At 42.2% G+C, this 22,800-nt stretch overlaps 1 protein-coding gene across 2 annotated transcripts in view; it reads left to right on the forward strand.

Moving 5' to 3' along the window:
• Positions 1-22,800, forward strand: part of LOC111870043 (S phase cyclin A-associated protein in the endoplasmic reticulum) — a gene marked incomplete at its 5' end in the record, with an annotated part of 200,597 nt that overhangs the window by 127,272 nt on the left and 50,525 nt on the right. For both annotated transcript variants that reach the window (XM_033753659.1, XM_023861996.2), the window contains 1 exon segment: positions 18,805-18,939. In XM_033753659.1, coding sequence (XP_033609550.1) covers positions 18,805-18,939 — 135 coding nt within the window.

Consider the following 22,800-nt stretch of genomic DNA (forward strand, 5'->3'; position numbering starts at 1 on the left):
GCAGGTCGGTTGGGTGTTAATGAGCCTGACTCTGGTTTTGAAAGTGGTCATTTCGAATCTTGATTGGGATACAGAGTCTTCTTGGTTCCTCGTTTTACGTCTCACCATGTATTCATCCGACGCGAAATATGATCTGTAGTTGATCTGCTGAGGTTAAATTACTTGCACATGTACGCTATATCGTCTGCATGGCATGTTCTCTACAGTACGGTTTTATATATATATATATATATATACCTACAGACTACTTGAATAGCTTGACATACAAAGTTACTGTTGTCATTAGTTTTGTTATTCACTTTATTGTCGTCAATCTATAAATCCGTTTGCTGAGGTCACTTATCTTGCTTATTAGCTGCTTGTATTTGCTTTGCTAATAGGGTATGCACCACCTCTATTTACAGTAGGGGTCTACCGATTTGTTGCTTTTCTTATGATTTCATTCGCCCGACATATGGATCGTGCAGTTCCGACCATATGTAAGGGATACACATGCAACAGAATTGCATAAAACAGCTTTGGCGTAAAAGTTTAAGGAACGTGACCATTTGAAGAGACTTTGGCGTAAATGGGAGAATAATAGGAAAATGGTCGTTAAGAAAATTCAATGTGAAACTGTTGAGAATAAACCTACCAGTTTTTGGTGTTTTGGAAATGGGCTAGAAGGGAAACGATCAAAAATAGATAAAATAATACAGTAAACCCTCGCTAATCCGGTTACAGTTAATCTGGATCGAAATATGAAAAATTCTTTTCTCAGTTGAGTATATACTTTAAAAAGACACATGACATTTAGGAGCAAGAGGGATTAGAGCAAGGGAGAGATTTCAGCTTCTGACAGAGGGAGAAATTGCTGCAGTGATATTTTTTATTTATTTTCATTAGCACTGCCTATATTATTAAATTGCTCATGTAGTTGTTTTCTATTTTTTTGGTCTTTTTGGGATATATTTTGCTTCATTAATCCGGACGACCTCACCCCCAAATTAATCCGGATTAGCCATCTTCTGTGATGTAATGCCTCAATCACCGCTGTGAGAACCTCGACTCAAACGAGATAAGTGCAACGTAGAATTCTGCTTATTATAAGGATCAAGTGAAAACCGATTTAGGTCACTGAAATTCATTGGTGTCCACTCAGTGATACAATGATGCGCTGAGTTAAGTACATTATTTTGTAAACGTCGAAAGTCATTCATTCTTCTCGTGTAAAATTATGTTTAGTAACTCAACACACTTTTCCGTAACTCCATAACAAGGATACGCAGGAAGTTTCTTATCCGGCTACTTGACCCTGAGCTTATCAAGAAGAACCTTGCTCAGTGGAGTTAATAGTTCTTACTATTGCCAGTATAAAACTATTACCGGTATCGTCTGTGCGTCGCATAGTGTAAGAGCATGTAAAGCAAGTGCCACGAACGAGGCCAAGAGTAACCTTGAATGCGCAGAAGAAAATTTTCAGACAGTTTTCTTCTGCGCATTCAAGGTTACTCTTGGCCTTCTTCGAAGTTACGTGACACTTGCTTTAACACAGTGGATGCGTATGTTCCGTCAGTGCATGCAGATGCACGCTTCATGAGCCCTCTCTTTAGTTTCCATGTATGTATGCACGAGCCACTCCTTTGCGGCTATGGACGGACAAATTATTTTTGCAGAAATGGCTCTTCAGTATGGGCATTCGCAAATGAAAAACAGATATTTCACTAACGGGTTTACATGGATGTCGTAAGCACATGATATCCTCACATTTTCCGCCATTTACGTGACGGAAGGGTCGGCCCCCTTTGAGGGACGAACCGAAGTTTTTTTTATTTTGCAGGAATCGTGTCTTGGCATGTACACATACGTAATCGAAATATTAAATCGGCTGTTAGAGCAGTGGTGGGCCTGAAAGAAGTCTGTTTTGTTACATACCGTGATGAATCATCTTCAGTTATCTCCCGAAGAAGAGATATTAGGTGAGGTAACCCACTCAGTAAAGTGACACGCCAAGGACAATTGGCCCGTATTCGATTCCTGTCACAAGCGGGATTTTTGGGGCCCCTCCAACTTCATGTCTAATGGGTTTCGGTGTCTCCTTTCCCATGGATAAGGGGTAAAGGGCAAGGCGGCCGTAAAACCGGGCACTCACCTTAGTCTAGTGTCTGTATCAAGAGTCGGTGGAGCTTTAACCCAAGCCCCCCTATACGCCATAGTGGCGTAGTGCTTATGTGTAGTGGCAATTGTATGTATATCGTGTACCAAAATAATTGGAGCGGTTTAAAGCGGCCATAACGGCTTTGGAAATGCACGCAGAAGTATATTTCTCACGTGGAACGAAAAAGCAGGTATTCAAGTTCTGATCGCATGTCCAATCTCACTCGCCTCCCCCCTCTCTCTGTCTCTTTCTCTGCTTGACGTTACAAAGAAAAAATGGCGACTCCGGAGCAGAAAGCGTTTTTCGTGCTGCAGTTTACAAAGCATGAATCAGATGTTTCTGTTTAGCGGGCCTTCCGGCGACAGTTTCAGAGTGATATCCCATCTGCGAACAGCATTAAGAATTGGTATCAGCAGTTTCAGACAACGGGGTGCCTTTGTAAAAGAAAAAGTGCAGGACGTCCTCATGTGTCCGAAGGAAGTGTGAAACAAGTGAGAGAGTCCTTTCTTCGCAGTCTGAAGAAATCTGTGCGCCATGCGAGTCGTGAACTGGAGATGTCGACTATGACCTCGCGGAAGGAGGGTGTTACGGAAGAGACTGGAAATAAAGCCCTATCCTCTTTACTTGATGCAGTTCCTTCAATCGTTTTGGTACAAGATGTATATCATGTGCACTCTTGTATTCAGTGACTTTGCGTGAAAGTGGCAAATTGTCACTTTTGGGTATATTTCACTATTATTCGGCACGTGGTTCTGTGATATTTTAAGAGGGCTTGGCTGTGCAGAAGACTTGTACGCAGGGCCGTCGCAGTTTGCACATCCCTTGGCTGTATCATGGAGAGGAGACGTATGAAGAGGCCCTAATGATGCCAATCCTGACCAACCGCAATATCGGTAATGTGTGGGATGATGGATATCACTTTATGTGCAAGGGGAAGCGTATCCTATTCTCTTGTAACCCTGTCGTAGAGCTCCAGCTTTTATTAGTATGTCATTCATTCGTATAATCTCATAGGGATGTTGGTTGCGGTCTGCAAGTTATGTTTGCAAAATTTTCCTTTGTTGACTTATATGGGCTGGTTTTTGCTTATGTATTCGGCTTTATATGAAAAGTCCCTGTTAACGGGACCGATAATGATACGGATATTTAAATTTTCTGGCTCAAAAGTTGGGGCTTATGAAGAGATTATTACGAGTATTATAATTGCAAATATTATAAAGCGAAGCTTCAGCATGATGACGGTAATGAGATCAGCGTTTGTCATGAATTTTACGTTGTTGCACGATTTCTTTGTTGCTTAAGGAAAAGAAGCCTTTTGACGCTGTTATTTCTATACCTCGGAAGTAAACAGGCTTCAGTTCTGTGTAGCCTGTTACGAAGAGCTGTTCAGATTTACATGTTCCATATGTTAAACACTGCCGGTCACGGTAGCCGAGCGGTGTAAGGCATGTACTGTCTTCGCTCGCTTGGAAACCGGGATCGTGGGTTCGAATCCCACTCAGGGCATGGATGTTATTTTGTGTGTGTGCGTTTTTCTGTGTTTGTGTACAGGTAGAGGTCTTGCGACGAGCTGATGATTCGCCCAAGGAGTCCTACCGAATGTGTAAGATCTAGAAAAACCGAAGTGAACGGAGAAGTTCATGGAGGTAGGCCTAGGTCCACTGGGGCCATAGTGCCAGGGAAAAAAAATGTTAAACACATTTTCATTTACTGGTATGTAACTAATTAAAAGGTAATTTAACGACGCATGTGTTATATAGCGCCGAACGATGGTAAATTGATGTTATTTAAAGACGTCATTTTACCTACAGAGCCGGGCACGATAACCGAGCGGTCTAAGACATGTACTGTCTCTGCTTGCTCGGAATCCGGGATCGTGGGTTCGAATCCCACACAAGGCATGGATGTTTGGCATGTGTTTATTCTGTGTTTATGTTAGGTAGAGGCCTTGCGACGAGCTGATCACTCGTCCAAGGAGTCCTACCATCTGTAAAATGATCATGAAACTGAAAAATCAGAGTGTAGATCTAGTGGGGGGGGGGGGAATTTTAGCTACAGGGATTGTACAGCGTTGTCTGAGGTAGAAAGACGATTTATTCGTAGCTCATTTGGAGTCTGCGGTTCAGCTCAGAAGTAGACGTACATTGCATGAAATTGCAATATTGAGCGGCACTTCTCTTAACGTCAGAGCGTAAGCCTGTTGTCGTTTCCTGATGAACACGAACGGGAGTAGATAAATGTTTTGAGGGACGCGGTTAGGTCTATTGAAGTAGACCTGTCTCGGAATTGTTTGGAGACCAAGAAAAACCACGAAACGCTTCAATTAGGTGACAGATAATCCAATCGGGATTCGAACAACATATTTCTCTAATACGGATGTAGAACTTTACCGCTCCACCGGTAAGAGGAATTACTTCCACGCGCTGCTGAATAAATCTCATTCTGAAATGTTATCATAATTGTTACTATAACAGGGTCTCTTTGCCTCTGAAGTCCACGGTTATATAAGGTCTGTTTATTAAAAAAACTCCGTGGCCTGTAGACCGAGCGACCGCCGCTTGTCGGCGAAGTTAGTGCCAACTTTAGCGGATAGAGGGTGTCGCGTGGTCAGCGCAACGGATCCATTTATACCGTTAATAATACCAGGATGGCGATTTTCGAACTTTTGAGCGGAGATCAAAATGTTCACACCCATTAATGCAGAATATGAACATGGAGCCATGATAAAAACAAGTGTTGGGTTTCATGGCGGCAGTTGATGAGCCGTGCGTGCACTCTGTAACATTTTGTGCGCTGTGAGGATAACAGCCTGAAAGCTGGAATAACGGAGGAAGAGTAGACGTTCATTGCTAGGCAACGGCTCGATAAACAGATTCCTGCGGAAATGAACACGCACGCAACAATAGAAAATCTTCCGTTTCTAAGCAACGGCGAGGTAAACGCACCTCTTCAGCAATAGAGGAATTGTTAGGAAACGGTGTTTTCTGTTGGGCCCATTCCGAAGCTATATAATGAGGATCCACCGGCAGCTGAAATAGAATTGAGGGAGTCTCTTGAGACGGCAGGAAAGGAGTTAGGCTATGCAGAGAAGACTTCGTGTGTACTGCAGTTGCAGTGAGACTGGTATAATTACTGTGTTAAGATCCGTTGCCAGGATACGACTAGTTAAGGCTGAGAACCCCAGTGTACATGTAACGGTGAACAGTAAAGTGCAGTCAGCCATAGCGCTGTATTGCTTATAGTTACGAGTTGAATGTATAAGTGCAATAAATCCACTCGTTCAATCCAAACCCCCTCAAATAGTCATCCCTACATGTGACGATATGTTTTACCCATAACTTCTCTTACATAATACCAGCAGTGTACCACACACGAGTGAACCGGATATGATAGACTCCTTCTTAGTTTCTCGAACGACGCTTCTTGATCATCATAGCATCGAGCGGTGGCACTCTCCATGGAAAAGATTTGAAATTTGTGGAATAAACTGGTCGTAGCATATTTTAAGGCCGTTTGCCGACAGTTAGCCCTGTCTTTGGAACTGAACCACAGAATTCGAGTCATAGTGACCATCTCGTGCGTAGGATCGAATTCCGGACTTCTCAGGTTTGAAACAGAAGTGACAATCTTGATATTATGATGTTCGATGCTTAGCTTTGAGCTTTGTAATTATCTTTAACCGTGACTTGAATAATTGTGTTTATACTATACTCTACACCTGTTTTGTAAGGAACGTAATATCGCGAAACGAATTAGGTGAATAAGTTTCCGTTGAATGCGATTCAAACACGATTTCCTTTCAGTAGGTGTGTTTGCAAGCTTTACACCACATGGAACACAATACAATGACCCCCACGCCAACCGGGGCGAGGGGGTGGGTTCTCTCCTGACTTCATCCGCTGTTATAGGCGAATGGGGAATTCGGGAACTGAGAATGATCCTTAAGAGATATGCCTGCTCAGTGACTAAGTAGATTTTCGTCGTTTTTGGAAACTGTGCTTCTTCGTCATTGGTCTTTGTTTTGATTTTAAATACATAATTACGACGGTCAAAGAAAATCATGAAGAACTGGAGTGAATTGAACAAATCAGTCTCTTTTCTTTGTTGATGTTAATTTATTAGGCGGGAGAAAATAGAAGCTCTATTAGACTTATAGTAAGAAAGTGTAGCTAGAATTAAAAGCAGAGATAATTGAGTAGGTGATACATGTAGGAAGTAACAGGTATATGAAACACTATCATAATTAGGAGTTCCTTGATTTGTATTGATCACATATTATTAGGATCATTAAATGAATAGGGATGAGATGGGATGAGCATATCGTGTCCGTGGTGGAAATGAGAAATGTGTACAAAATTTTGCTCAGGAAATCTGAAAGGAAAAGAACGCTTTTTAGACCTGAATGTAGAAATGTGGATTATGTTAAAATATATCTTAAAGAGGATGTGGATTAGGCTAATCTGGCTTAGGATGGGTTTCACTGGTGGGCTGTGCTGAACACAGCAGTGAAACTTCTAGCTTCATGATAAAGGGGAAATTTCTTGACTAGTTGTACGACTATTTCTTTTTAAGAAAACTGCCGTGTTAGTTATGTAGATAACAAAATAATTCTTATTCTGGGTGTTATAATAACGTGTTAAAAGCATCGTTCTCTTTGTTTGTTTGTTTATATTTTATGTCTCATGCAGACAACTCGAAGCCGGTCACGGTAGCCGAGCGGTCTAAGGCATGTACTGTCTTCGCTCTCTCGGAAGCCGGGATCGTGGATTCGAATCTCACACAAAGCATGAATGTTTGGTGTGTGCGCGTTTATTCTGTGTTTTGTGTTGTCCTGTGTTTAGTTAGAGGCTTTGCGATGGGCTGATCATCGGTCCAAGGAATCCGTCTGTAAAAATGATCAATGAAACCGAGAGATCAGCCCTTAGCTCGAAAGTGGGAGCAAAGAGGAAGAAAAAAAAATCCTCGAAGACAGGCCTGTTACTGGTTCCAGCTTCACACGCGACTAACAGAACTGCCCACAAAGACAATAGAAAATAAATGAATATCCGAACAGCGGCTGCCAAAATTATTAACACTGTAACGAATATGTAATGGGTCAAGAACACCGAAATCCGAATACTGTTTGTCTGAACTCCGGAACTCAGCACGTAAATAAATTTAAAATATATCGACACAGTACTAAAATACTAAATTCTGCATTTAGCACGAGAATCAACCTTCCCCCTTTTCCTCTCGGGGAAGAAGAAGAAGAAGGAGAGAAAAATTCGTGTCTCCAGTGTCGGATCTCTAACGAAAAGAAGAAAACCGGACTGTGTAGAATGGTTACGCTAGTCGACAACGTTATGGGAACATAAAATAAAATACATCTTAAATGTATTATGATACGCTGATTGCAAATGTGGACGCACAAGTACTGCAGTACATCACAGGTTCTGTTTATTGAATTTTGAACCATAACCGCGTTTTTCGCTTTTATATTTTTCCTCTGATATTTTATAATTTCTGCAAACCTTAATGTGAGAAAATTTTGTTCTACTAGTGAGAAAAAGTTTATTCTTATTTAAAGGTTTCTTTCAGTTGGCGCGAAAATAAAATAAGATATATGGATATTTCAATTTCCTGTCGTTTTCTTGACCAGCATACCTGATTGGGTCAAAGTTGTCCATCTGCTTACCTAATTAAGCACTACGCCATGAAGGCGTATAGGGGAGTCGATGTATAGATCCATATTTTCTTGACCTCGGCACTAGGTATAGGTGAGTGGTCAGTTGACATTCTGGCCGCTATACCCCAGGGGAAGAGTCCCCGGTACCCATTGGATAGGTTGGGTGGACCCCAGAGCCGGTCTGGACGATGTGGAGAAGAGAAAATTCTTTACTATACCGGGACTCCAACTCCGACCCCTTGGTCGCCCAGCCCGTTGCCAGTCGCTATACCGACTGCGCTATCCCGGCTCCACACTCAGTATGTTCAAAAATACATTATTTCGCACATGTCATTGTGTAAAAGATATATTTTTTGTGTGCTGTATTATCGGCAGAGGCGGGATTTCTCGCTTCACTATCTCATCTCAGCCCCTTACATGTTGCGAATGTGGACACTTTCCCTAGAGGCAAATCGGATGGAGCGTAAAGCCGATCTCTCACCTACGTCTAACGTCGAGGTCTAGAATTTGAGCTTTACTTGTACGTCATCTGTCTGCTTCTGTGGCTTGATGTTAGACTCAGAGGCAAATTTACTTCTGCTTTTCTCATGTTCTCATATAATATGCAGGGAACGAAAACCTCCTTTTATGTTTCTGAGGTTTCTGTGTACATTTATAAAGAAAGACAGCTGAAGCTTTAATTCATTGGTTATTCAACAGTTCAGGTTTTATTAAACACGTAACGAACTTGAGATATTTTAAAGTCTTTAAATCTAAGTAACACCTCACTATTCTTCCCAGTATTTTATGGAACCAGAAGGTTCATTGCCGTGTACACAAGAGCCCTCCACTGGTCCCTATCCCGAGCCAGATCAATCCAATCTATACCATACCATCCTATCTCTCTAAGATCCATTTTAATATTGTCCACCCACGTCTTGGTCTTCCCAGTGGTCTCCTTCCTTCTGGCTTTCCACCAATATCCTATATGCATTCCTCATCTCTCCCATTCGTGCTACATGCCAAGCTCATCTCATCTTCCTTGACTTGATAATTCTAATTATATTTGGAGAAAAGTAAAATAGCTGCACAATTGGCAGCTTCTCAAGAAGGGCTCATCTCTATGAGTGAGTGAACACCCGACTATAACTTGATTTTTTACCATTAAACTGTGCATGAATTGTGATATTAGTCATAATGTTGGTTACGAGTAAGCCAGTGGCAAAGTGTCGTGATGAGTCACAGGCAGGGGATGACAGACACAAAAGAAGAACAAAAGAATAGAAGCGGCAGAATTATACAAAACGTAAGTACCGGAATATGCGGAAAACTTGCGATAATGTATTTATTTATGTCTGTATGGTTTGCTTGGCGACGCTGTTAATAGCATCTCAGGCTAGACCTGTTAACGTTGAAATGAAAGGATGTGGGAGAAAGCATTTGCGGCTTAATTTGAGTGTTATCCGACAGCTGTCTACGTGGACAGAGGATGGGATAGCCAGTCTTCGGGCCGAGATTTGAACCCGAGACCTCTCGAGTACGGACGCAGATGTGGAAAGGCCGTGTAGATAGAGTAGGCGAAGGCGTGTGCTAAAGTAGCGTTGAATTGTAATGTTAGCCTTCAGGGCGAAGAATAAGAGGAAGACCAAACAAGAAACAGTTCTTTAGTTGTTGCTTGTATATTCGTTATCGCGGAAACGTTTTTAACGAGCCATTTCCTAGCAACCATAAGAGCGATACACGTTCAGACCCACGAGGAAAGTAGACTAACAACGGAGAAACGGTCGGAGGTGGTGTATTCTCTGCGATCCGATTAGAAGTTATATACAGAGAACAAATGTTGGAGCCAGAAGGCTCCCAGAGACAGCAAAATACGATCGTGAGTCCCGTAGGACTCGGAACAAAGAATGGCGAGGTCCAGTAGAAATTTAGCAGTCAGTCGAGAGTATTTGTGTGTATGCGTGGGTGGGGAAAAGGGCCAGTTCGTGAGTACCCGCACGAGTCGTCCCCAGTTGAAGGGGAGTGACCAGTAATTCTGTCTTCGAAGAGGAGGCCACATTTCAAAACACGTAAAAGTTTTGGGAAAAAAAAAACAAATTTATCATCATGGATCCCAACGGGACCCGAAACCAAGATCGTCTGTGCTGACGAGGGCCAGCAGAAATTTACCCGACCGCTCTCCGACGGACTGGTTAGCAGTCAGTCGCAGCGCAGAATCCGAGAGTTGGTAGGCCTAATTACTGAGCCGTTGACTAGCAGTGGTTGCGCATCGTTTTTCTGGACGATTCATTTCTGGCTCCATCATTCGGATTTCAGGAGTTAGAGGGGATACCGACACGCAGACAGCAGTGTGATCTTGTAAGCATTCTTTCGTATTTATTTTCAAAAGAAGGGAAGTAGGCTACAGTAATTTTGGGTTGGTGCGTGACTGGCATTTGCAAGAAGCAGAAATACCTGCCACTTCAGGCTTTGGTTTGGAAATGATACGCCGGGCATGTAGCCAGCAGACTCAGCTGCAGTGAGCTGAACTTCTCTCGGAGTTCGTACAAGTAGGTGATCGACAATATGCCACATCCCTTCCCGCATTCGCCAGACTTCCAGGTTAGCTCTGCCGCCGAACTCAGTGAGTAAACATTAAGGAAATTGCATTAGGAATTTGTTTGCGGTAGCCAGTCTTTTTTTTTATTATTTATACACAGAACTTTCCATTCGGCTGCTGCTTTAATGTAAAAATTGTATGAATAAAATTCCTAGTAGCTCCATTTGGAATATATATTGCTCCAGATCTGGATACGCATGCTGCACGTCACAGGAAGTGACGTCACACATAGTGATTGAAGAGAATTTGTGGGCTACGAGGAACGCTGATTGAATGATAAATTAACATGAGCAGGTTTTATTAAAATGTGCCTTTGTGTTAGAATTTCTTCATACATATTTCCGAATTATTATCGAATGAATGTGATCGTAAAAGGAATAGGGAACAAGAAAAAGAAAAGTAAAGTTTTACATACTTCATTAATCTTGATGTTCATTTATTACAGATGTAAATTCGTTGTTGCAAAGCGTATGATGCTGCTTGTTACATATCATAGTCATAAATCATTTTCTTATATTTTGCTACATATATTTCGCATTGAAAAATAGCCCAAATAGAAACTATGGAGCTTGATACGATTCATATTTTGTGTAGTTTCCAATTTAACTGATAATTCTTCATGATGTCTGCAGTTCGTTGAAGGCCTTGTTATGGCTCGTAATGCTCAATGAATGCGTAAGAAATTTGGTTTGTGCAGTTACCAGTCTGTATGTGTGCCTTTTCATAAATATTCAGGCCTGAATATGTGTAGTATTTGAAAGTTAATTTTGCAGTTGTGTTATGTGTTCTTCTCTTCCTGATGACGTCTGTTTGCTGAAATTTCACGTAGTTTTATTCTAAGGCAATTTTGTCTCCATATTCTTCTGTGGCACTAACTTCGCCGGCAAGTGGCGGTCGCTCGGTCGGTATAGTTCGCTTGCGGACTAAAAGCCACGGAGTTTTTTTTAGTTTTCTGTGATCTGAGATAAGATATTTTCCTGAAAGTGTTAGATGATCTTGTTTTTGACACGAGTTTTGCTCTTTACATATCATTATCAAACTTTCTTATAGATTCAGTTTTTGTTAAATTAGTTCTCGTTCTCTAATAAGAGGATGCAGCAAATTATACAGTTCAATTCAAAACGTAGTAAATACTTTAAGATACTAATAATGCAGCAGTAATTAATTTCAGAGTGACTACGCATGCACTGATGGGTAGCTAATCTGACGAAGTTCTATTTGTAATACCATTCCAGTCCGCTAGAGGCGCACATTCTGTGTCATTCAGCGTGCGAGGAGGAATTCTGTTAGAAATATGCAACGGAATTTTCATAAACGTTACCGGAAAGATTAGTCACAACGAAAATCGATATACACGGTGTAAGCAGCTTGAAAACAAGGAGAAAGCGTCTGGCCGTCCTCACCTCATTTCTGAAACCGCGCAATATGTGAGGGAGGTCTTTTCAGAGTTGCCCGCGGAAATCCGCGTACTTATGTAATCTTGAATTGAATTTACAGGAAATTTGGAGAGATTCTCTGTCATGATATCAGTGATTCCAACATTTTGTGGGTATTTTAATTAATGATTTTAAAGCATTTGCGTCATTTTAATTGCCTTCTGTACTGAAAACTTAGTAATTTGCACTTTTAATTTACTATTACGTGGTACTGTGAAGTGGGATAAATCAGCATATGATCTGGTAATGGACCAGCCGACCGGCTCTCGATACCCGTCAGGGGCAAGGATTCATCTCTTCGTGACCCGATCCAGACCAGCCCCTTTTCCCCGTATGTAAAGTGGTCTGCATGAAGCAGGCCGTCCTCAATCCAACGTTCAGTTCTACAGTGCGTAGAAGTACACCCTTACTGTCGCGTACCTCCTTATGGCGTGTGCCTAATTATTCAGGGCAGTTCTTTCACTTTACATCTAGTACGTTATAAGGATTATCAAATGAGGGAGATGTAGATTGACGTTGTATGTAGCATGCATGGGGAAATGAGAAACGCATACAGAATTTTGATCAGAAAGCATTTGGAAGATTTCGGCGCTTACGGAAGGATAAGTTGTTAATGAAATGAATAAAGGCACAAGACTTAAATGTGTGCACTGGGTTCGTTTGGCCCAGGTACGGAAAGCATGGGCTCTTATGGGCACGGCTTATTCAGGTTTCGTCAAAGATGGATAATTTTTGACCGGCTAAGCGACTGTCATCTTCTCAAGAAGGACTGTGCTGTATGAAGCTGATTGCAGTGATTAGTCCGTTTCCTTGACTCATTCAGTTGTCAGGATCTGATCGTCTGCATTTATCATCGTGTAAGCTTTTCTGTTAAGAGATGTGTAATCGCGGTTAATATGAGGCACCTCACGTCCTTAAGAATAATCAGGCAACTGCGTTTAGAAGAATGATGTGGCATGTGTGGCCCTTGGTCAGAGGATTGCACGTCACTGCTTTATGCCTTCCAAGGTATTCTCGAACGTGGCATATTGTGTTTGAAACTGAAATGAGACGCTGTTGTTTTATAATGTTCTTTAAACTGTAGACTTTGTTTTACGGAATGATATGAGAATATGACAGATGGTGAGCAGGGAAGGATTCGAACATGATTTACTTGAAAGTTGGTCCCTTATTCGCCAGGCATTTGTGAAGAAAATCGCGTAAATCTCGTAGGATAATCTGGTTTCCCTGTGAAGGTTTAAATCCAGTACCTCCATGATACAGGCGAGACGCATTATGGTAGTGCTAACCGATCCCTTATGTGCTCTGCAAAGCTAATGGTAACAGTTGATGAAGTTTAGTTTAGGATCTGGAAAATTGTACATATGGTTTAATTTGAATACCGCCACCACATTTGCCTGGCTGTACTCCTGACATGAATCAATTTAAATGCGCGGCCAGTGCACCACCGAGCAATATCAGATCACTGAAAATTCGCGTTAGCCTGTTTCTGTATGGCGTGAAATGTGGCTCTCTTTTCATATCCCATTGGCCACACACGGTTATGACTTTATTGCCCGTGTTCAACAAAGCGTTTATTATTATGGTTTTGGAAGAGGTGAAATATTTCAGTAATCTAACTTTTAGCATGCATTTATAACCCTTCCATGATCACCAAAGAGCCATGAATGTATCAGTAACATTTAAACCATGAAAATACTGTTTGCAGTTATGCTATCCATTGATCCGTTCACGTTTCTTTTTCCTGTTTCCGTCTGTATTCATAGTTGACACCACATTATAGTGCAAATTCAGGTCCCAATTTCCATTTTGCAGTTGACAATATTAAAGTTATGATTTAATAGCATGTTACGAGTTTTGCGTTCTGATTTGTGTGTGTCCCTGCAGTAGTGGCAAAGTTGGATAATGTATTCTGAACACCGCTGAGCCATCACCATACGCAGTAGGGACCTAGCGATCCCATCCCACTACCGCGCTGCATCGGATCGGCAAACGCCTACCGTTATTATGAATATCATTTCGCAGACATCATTAAAATTCATAGGTACGCCCATTTCGCTATGCTGCTACTGTACTGCAACACAGTGGAGCCTTCTCTATTCCATATGCAGTGTAAATTGAGGGGCCAAATGGAGCAGAGAGGGAGGGCTTCTCCCTCGTCGACTTTACTGAGGGGAGCCGATGAAGGGAGGAGGGATGGAATGATAGTCTTCATGCAAAGTGGATTAAACTGTCTCAAACTTGCATCTTGAGTACATTTCGCAGGTCTTGGTTACGAATTTCTGTAAGGTATGATAACGAAATGAACTTTTCATGCAGATAATTCTACTTAGTCGTGCTTTTAATATCTGTCTCCTTCATATTTACTGTGATCCGGAATAAGCCAGTGGGTTTAGAGTGTCTGGCTGCAGTTCGAATGACCAGGGTTCGCTTACCGACAAGACTGGTAATTATTCACTTTGATAACAGGTTGGTCTGCCACTGGCCCTATCCGGTCTTCTCTTCGGTGGATACTTTGACCACTTTCACGAGAGGATAAAGCGACCTGGGCGTGAAGATGTCCAAATGTAAATATCACAGAGAATAACGGAAAAGTTCTCTTACGGACAAGGAAGGAAATCGGTTTAGGCCCAAGTATGAATACAGTTTCTATGTGAGCATGATAGGTAACCAGATCAGCTACAAAATCATAATACAGCCGTACAGTATTTCGGATGGGAATGTTTCAGTATTCAAATATCATGTCAGTTTTAACAAGTTTGGACGAGGTTCATGATGAAATTAGGGGAAGAATAAATTCTGAAAATGCATAAGCCTATCAGTCAGTAAAAAAAAAACTGTTGTCATCCCATGTACTTTGCACGACGCTGAGAGCCCGGTGTTATAATTCTGAGTTATTTTCTGTGACGTGAAATGTCCCTTACTTCGAGGAAAGAATGTAAAATGCTAGTGTCAGAAAATAAGGTAAACCGAAAATATTTGAATCCAAGGAGGAAGAAGAAAGTGAGCAGTTAGACTTTTGCATAAAGAGGAATTTGATGATTCATTCAGATCACTTATTACTGCTAGGGGAGTTCCATCTTGGATGGGCCGGGCATGTAGCTAGCATGGAGAGATAAGAATGCATAGAGAATTTTTCGGACAAAACGTCTTAAAAATGTCCAATATTAAGATGAATCTTAAGAATGTAGGTTGTCTGCATATGTATATGTGTGTGTTTGTGTGTGTGGGGGCGGGGGGAATAGAACAGGTCAAGGGTCGTATGAATTGGCTAGCTTTAGTATTAGTTGGGTGAACTTTCAGGTTCATCTGAACATCGCCGCGGGAAAAGTTAAAGTTTCTTGTGTGCTGTTTTCCCACCCCTGGTCAGGAACATCATGGTAAGTGATTAAATACACGCTTTCGTCGTCTTCAGAAAGAAATACAATTTTAATTATAAATTAAGCGTTTCTCTACTCCAGCTGACCATAAATCTTTGTTGTATTCTGCTGTTTGGTTTTACAGGAATGCAGTTTTCATGTTTCCTTTTAAGTATTAGATGACACCCAGATCAGTTTACCAGTACTTCCAATATAAAGGTAATTATTATATCAAATGAAGTCAACTGGAATGCTTATTTCTCTGTAAGCTTGCAGAGTGCAAGAATTGCGTAATTGCCAGATACTTCTGCTGATTGCAAAGTAAATATTCAAACATTTGTAATTAAATAGACATTTAAAGCGCCAACATGTGGACATGTGTTGAATGTTGAAAGCCGTGAAAACATATGCATTGGAAGCTTAAGAATATAATGAATGTCGTCATATTCAGTTGAAGTTAATAGACATTGCGTTTGGAGTGGCGTGTTGTTGACTTGTCTAACCAGTAGCAGGTTGTCGAGTGCGCCGGCGCCTAGGGCCGAGGTTTGTATTGGTGCAAGAGCCCGTCCTTCTGCCAATCAAATGAAGACTCTGTAACAAAGTTCGTTCTATTTCTTTCTTATTTTCAATTTGTTGTTTATAGGTTTATTTAACGATGTCTATCAAATGCACAGTTTAATAATGTCGGTGAAAAATTAAAAGAATGGTGAATTGTAAGCCAGTAAGGTGAAGTTTGTTGTGAAAAGAGTTAATTTTAAGAAGCTGAAAGATACGGAAAATAAATTGGAGTATGAGGTTAAAGTGTCAAATAGGTTTGCAGCTTTCGGAAGCTTAGATAATAATGTGGAAACCAGTCGGCCTTGGGAAGGTATTAAGAAAAAATACACAGCTGAAACAGTCTGGATTATTACGAGTTAAAGTCGCAAAAACCACTGTTTGAAAAAGAATGAGGCTGTCGGCTGATGTGGCACTCGTAGGAGAGATGAGAAATGCGTGTAAAATTTTTGTCGGAAAATGTGAAGGAAAGAGAATGCTTGGGAAATCTAGGCGTACATGGGTATAGTGGATCATAAACAGAGTATCATGATCAGAGCTAGAGTCATCTGACTCAGAATAGGGTCCATTGGCGACATCTTGGAAAACGATGAAAAGTATGAGTCAGGTGAGACCCGCCCCAGATTTGGCGTAATGCGTAGTCTGACACCCTGAGACGATGAGAGTTTACAAGTGCAGAAGGCTACCGCTGTAGTAGCTTGCTAGAAACAAAATATGTGTCTGTGTGCATGATTTTGTCTTAATTCTGGTAGTTTTGTAATCTCCTCGAACTATTTGTTAGAGTCGAATCTGTTGAAGCCGGTGAACTGTCTTCACTCCCTCTGAAGCCGGGATCGTGGGTTCGAATCCCACTCAAGGCATGGATGTTTGGTATGTGTATGCGTTTATTCGGTGTTTGTGTTGTCCTGTGTTTAGGTATAGGCCTTGCGACGAGCTGATCACCCGTCCAAGGAGTCATACCGTCTGCGAAAAAAATCATGAAACTGAGAAATCAGCCCTATGCTCCAACGTGGGAGCAAAAGGAGAGAGAGAGAAATCTGTTGAAATTGTCTCGCATGATCCTCTAAAGGTTTGTGACAATAGTCGATTCATTATATGAATATTATGATCGTCATTGTTCAATGTCTGGGATATATTTAGCATACACCATTTTGGAAACAGTCCGTTTCCACCATCAGGTGTAGGGAGAAGCTGGATCTTGATCAGATCTCAGTAGGATCCTCCTTCCTACCTTACATGTGAAGACAGAAAGATTCATTTTCCGAAACTCTGTATGTTAAATGTGCCCCAGACAGTGGACAGTGGACAGAATAATACTCGTGTAGTGCCTCCTTTACGCCGTGTCAGTCTCAGGCACGCACGCATGCACCTCAGTACACGTCCTCCTATAAGCTGTCACGAAGGAGTTACAACCAAGAGTCTTAGTGAAACGTTTAGGTTCTGTATGTCTGATAGAATTCAACGGACACCCAGTTCCTCGTGCTCCACAGCGGAGCGTGGAGACTCCGAGCTTACGACTGGTGTATCAAAGTTAAATGGAATAGGTAACAAGAAGTTCTAGTAAGAACTGATCACTATCCTTCCATTGATCGGACACAGGTCGCACAGAAGACGATGTCTCCAACAATTCTTGTTTGCCGCGGGAACGTATGTACTGAGCTGTTGCTCAAGGTATACACAGTCCAGTCCAGTAAATTGCTGCTGGCCCTCGCCAGCACAGTGATTCTTAGTTCCCAGTTCCAAGGGACTCATGACCATATTTTACTGTATGACGGCTCTGAGAGCCTTCAGACTACCGCTTGAACGGTACATGTACTAAAACTGGGAATACACGGACCCACAGACTCTCCTCTGATACGACACGGACCGAATAGGAAACGACGTGTCGGACAGTTTCTATTGTTGCATGTATTCCTTGCCACGGAAACGTGACTACCGAGCCGGGGCCTAGCAACAGTATGGAGCTACTCATGTAGACACAGATTTTTGGCAGGAATTTATGAATCACGCCGTTGGGATGGGCGTAGGTGCCATGATATACATACCGCCTTTCTTAAAAACTGGTTCAGGCATTCAGAAGTCGAGGGGGGGATACGCAGACACACAGACAGCAAGATGATCTCATGAGCCTGCTTTTAGTTTTTGAAAAAAAAAAAAATAGAAACATAGGCTGAAACCTGCTTGTTACGGAATCCGAACGGACTTAAACATGTAAGTTTTTGAGGTTTTCACGGCGATGACTATGAAGACTACTTTCTTCGGACTTGAACATGTTTTCCATTTCAGCAATGTGTATTACTAGTATACAGATAGTTATAGATGAGAACATGTTGTTTGTAGGTCACATAATGTATTTATATATTTACAAACAAATTACAAGCTTGAAACTGGTGTCGCTATAGACCACACGACACTGTATGTACTGAGAAGTTGACGCTCACACTCACTCATGGAGCTGAGCCCTTCTTGGTTCCCAATATTTATGGAACCCGAAGGCTCATTACCATGTTCACAAGAGCTCTCCACTCGTCCCTATCCTGAGTCAAATCAATCCAGTCCATACCATCCCATTCTATCTCTCATAAGATACATTTTATTATTATCCATCCACCTACGCCTTGGTCTTCCTTGTGGCTCTTTCCTTCTGGCGAATATATTGAAAGCAGTCTGGGACCGTCGACAAGGGGTGGTCCTCCCGCTGGGGGGTTTGACATGAGGTTAACAACTCTTCACCGAAAAAATAAGCTTGTTACGAAAGATCACAAGAAGCCTCGGACCTGAGAAGTAGACCCTGCAAATGTTTAATTCTCTTTGGCCTTACCTCCCTTCTTTGTTTTTTTTTTCTCTTCATTTCTTTCCCTCTTTTTTTTCAGCTTTCTTTCCTTCTTTACGTATTTATTTGTTCTCTTTTCCCACTTGAAAATTCTGCACATATTTTGTCGCCCGCATTAATACCAGGAAGAAGAGCAATGAATCTCAGGCTGTTTTCCGTCAGTGCCTCTCCTGTTGTCCTCTGAAGCATTGAACGGTTTCTGATTATATTGACTTGGTTTCCACACCATGTTCTGTTGCAGCTACACGGTGAGTGTAGGCGTGGTGGACAAGCTCGCCCTATATTGCGGCGGTGTCCGGGATCCTATCGACGGCGACCCGCAAGCGGGCCAGTTCCTCCTCAGTTGCCTCGAGCTTCTCACTACCCTGGCGGCCAGGTACGTTCATTGCATTGCATTGCAGCATCCTGGTGCACTTTGTATTCCAGTTTTAGTACTCTCGCTTCACTGGCTCTGTGTAACTTCGCATATATTAAAATTCACACTTCGAAGCCTCTTTGTGTAGCCTCAGAGAACAGCTACGCACAGCACACCAAAAAATATGCAACGTAACATTTTTGCACAGCAAAAGTAATAGCGACATGATAATCTAAAATAAAAACTTTAAATATTTTATGAGCATTTTACATTACAACAGAACAGCAGTATATACGCCTGATGATGCCCACTTAGTCCGAAACATGTAAAGTAAATGTGAAGTTAACTAATTGAGCACTACGCCAAGAAGACGTATGGGGGAGCGGATGTATAGATCCACAATTTCTTGACCTCTGCAGTAGTTGGAGGCAGTGGTCAGCTTCACGCCTCCGCCGCTTTACCTCCAGGGAAACAGCCTCCGGTGCCCATTATATTGGAGGTTCGGTGGACCCCAGACGACATGGAAAAGTGAAAATTCTTGACCCTACCGGGACTCCGACCTCTCGGTCACCCAGCCCATAGCCGACTCCTGCCCGAAGAAGATCCTTCAAAGTATGAATTTTAATATACGGATGAAGTTTCACAGATTTGAGTGAGAGGAACGTGAAGGCCCGGTTAGAGCTCTACGCTTTCGTACGTTCAGTTTTTGATGGTGCCTGCCTGCCGCATAGGCGACTGAATGGTTGGTTGATATGGTAACTCCCTATTCTATATTCCTTATGTACCAGATTCGAATCTCGGCTGCCGTGGGAAAGGTGTATTGTAGTTTCTGTTATTCCCACTAGGTGAGTACCGTGACCGTGCCTTAAAATAGGCCACTACTATCCCCATCCAGACCCTTACTAACTCACAAATTCTAATCTGACGCTTTATAACGCTTGCAGTTTGGACAGGGTTATTAAACAACAGAAGAATCAAGCAATTAGGACTTCCCCTTTCTGGCAGCCTTACATTACAACGGAACACGTATTCTATTTTTCGAGTAGACCCACGTTCTAGCAATATTTCTGTTATTCTTCATTGTTTGCCAATTTTTTAAGTCTTCTAATATTCAGATTTGGACAAAAAACATGTAATGTTTATGAGGAGAATTAATCATACGGATATTTCTATCTCTCTGTGGCTCTAGAGCCCTTGTGGGCCTTGGCCACTTTTTAACTTTCATAATCTATACACAGTCGGCAGACTTCTTGGACGAGGGATCAACCCGTCTCAAGGCCGCCAACTACACACAGAACACAAACATATACAGACATCCTAGCCTCGAGTGGTTTTCGAATCCACGATTCCAGCGTTCGAGCGGACGAAGACAGTTCATGCCTTATAGAACGCGCGGCCACTGTCTTCGCCGGATCTTCTGAGTACTGCACGTTAAAGTCACTGCCTTTTGTCTTCCTGCTTAAAGTTGAAGGAAGTCACGTTTTAGGTTAAGGACGAAGAAGTGTGTGCCACATTTTATTAACTCTGCAGATAGAATACATGCATGGAACTATGGAGAATTATTCTCGGAATTGCAGAACCCCAGAATATCTGGGAAATCATTTCAGAGAGAGAAGGGGGGGGGCATACAGATAGTTCAGAAAAATTCTTTGGATACAGCGCCCTTGCTTTTCTTACAGTCTTCATGCGTTCTATGCATGAAGTGCATTCAACGAACTCTGAATGGGAGAGCCGTGTGTGTTTATTCCGGACATTTACTCTCCAAAACAACTGAATGGATTTACTAGATTAAACCTGATAGATTAATTGTCACACTGGATTACGGCATCTGTGATTTTTGCCTTGTGGAGGAGCGACTGAGGCTGTCGCCCTCCCCCCCCCAAAAAACAAATAGAAATCAACAGAGTTCAATGAGACATTTGCTTCTCTAAAATCATGAAAAGTTAGTTCGTATTTTTAATTCTTGTAAGAAATAAGAACAAAAAGTATTGTCATAACCTACGTTTGTTTTTACTGATAAGGGTCTCCACATTTTGATTTCCCCAGGGCCCCCACAACTGTAAATCCGACCCTGATTAGCTTCAAGGGAAGGCATTTCTATGCGTTGCAGTAAATAAAGACTAGACTAGCAAGGAATGAGAAATCCTAAAGAACGCATTTTGAAGACATGCCTACTGCAAGAGGAGTACCGCTTTCTAGGTGCGTGATCCCTTCCAGTTATTTCATGAACCTCGATGAAGTGTCTGCGTGTCCGTTTTGATTTACTTACTCTGACAGCTGAGACGTCAAAGGCGCGCACTGTGACTACCTGTATACTGGGATCACGGATTCAGATGTCGATCAAGGCATGGAATGTATGAGTTCTCAGTGCTCTTGGGATGGGGTGGCCGTTGTCTAAGGTCGAATAGGTATACCGCCTGAATTAATAGACATTATCGGAGACAATATGGAGTTGGACTATAATGCCAATGGAGAAAAAGATTTGAAGACATAAACACTTTCCCCACTGTTTTTGTCCATAGTGAAATGACAGGAGATCATGTGTTCTACTCACGCAAGGCTGGAGGTTTTTGTGTTTGTCAGACCGACTCTTGAGTTCCATCCGGCTGATCTCTCTTTCCCTGGAGGTAAAATCTACTAAACCTGAGGCCGATTACTCACCATCGTGTCAACCTGAAGTCCAGAAGCATTTAAGCTTTACCTCCACGCCCTCTGTACGCCATAATGTCGTGGTTTTGAGGTGATGAGACACAGAAATGCTTTATGTTTCTTTGGTCTGCTATGGGCAGGATTTGAGTCCGTGGTTTAGAGCAGGAAGGATGCGAGTAGGCAGCTGCTTGTTATTCTGAGAGCATCCTCCCTAGGGCTCGACTAACAAGAACAGATGCGCTTACCTTGCCGCCCAGGGAGGCTTGCACAAATTACAATTGACACAAATGAATGCTGCTAGCGACGAAACCTGCTAATTCATTACATGCAATTAGAAGCATCTTGTTTGTGTTAATTAGTTTCATTTTGAGATGTATTGGCCTGGGCGCTTACTGTTGCATCCTGTCTAATTCAAACGCCAGTATCCATGCGATCCCTGCCGCATGAGGTGGATGTTTGCCAGCCTCAGAGTCTTAATATTACCGCATTGTTATTGAATTTCTTCTGATGTAAAAAGCCAAGAAGGAAATTTAAAGAACTTCTGTGTCATATAGTTATACTTGGAGTTTCAAAACACGTCTTGGTTTACCTCTTTACAAAATACTGCACTGCTCTCATTCGTTATATTCATCCATTCATTCGGAAACCCATCAGATTATCTAAACGCAGTTTCTGTTACACTCTGATGAAAATAAATTATTCATAATGAAATTCTACGTATAGTGTACTTAACCTTCCCACCATAGATAATAAATTGTTAGAAATTTTCGTCATATTTCAGGGGTATTGTCAGTTCACGAAATGGCTGCTGATAACGAGGTTTATCTTAAAGTGTTGTATAGAGTGCTTAACGCCTGAGGAGGAACCAGTGGGAAATGTTCACAGTCATCTGAAAAACGTTTGCAGACATTCTGCTATCGATGGTAACGCAATTGGATTCTTGTCGAAACGTGCGAGATTATCGGAACTTGCGAACCACAGCCTTCGTGATGGGCCCTGCAGGGGCCACTCAACCACAGCCTTCGTGATGGGCCCTGCAGGGGCCACTCAACCACAACCTTCGTGATGGGCCCTGCAGGGGCCACTCAACCTCAGCCTTCGTGATGGGCCCTGCAGGGGCCACTCAACCTCAGCCTTGACACCCGTGTGATTCCGGAGAAAGGAACGGCTGTCAATTCTGTGGCATATGTTGCTAGTCTGCAGAGACTGAAGAGCCGAATGCTTCGATTTCGG

This window comes from Cryptotermes secundus, unplaced genomic scaffold (genome assembly GCF_002891405.2).
Source record: "Cryptotermes secundus unplaced genomic scaffold, Csec_1.0 scaffold165, whole genome shotgun sequence".
NCBI classification, from domain to species: domain Eukaryota; kingdom Metazoa; phylum Arthropoda; class Insecta; order Blattodea; family Kalotermitidae; genus Cryptotermes; species Cryptotermes secundus.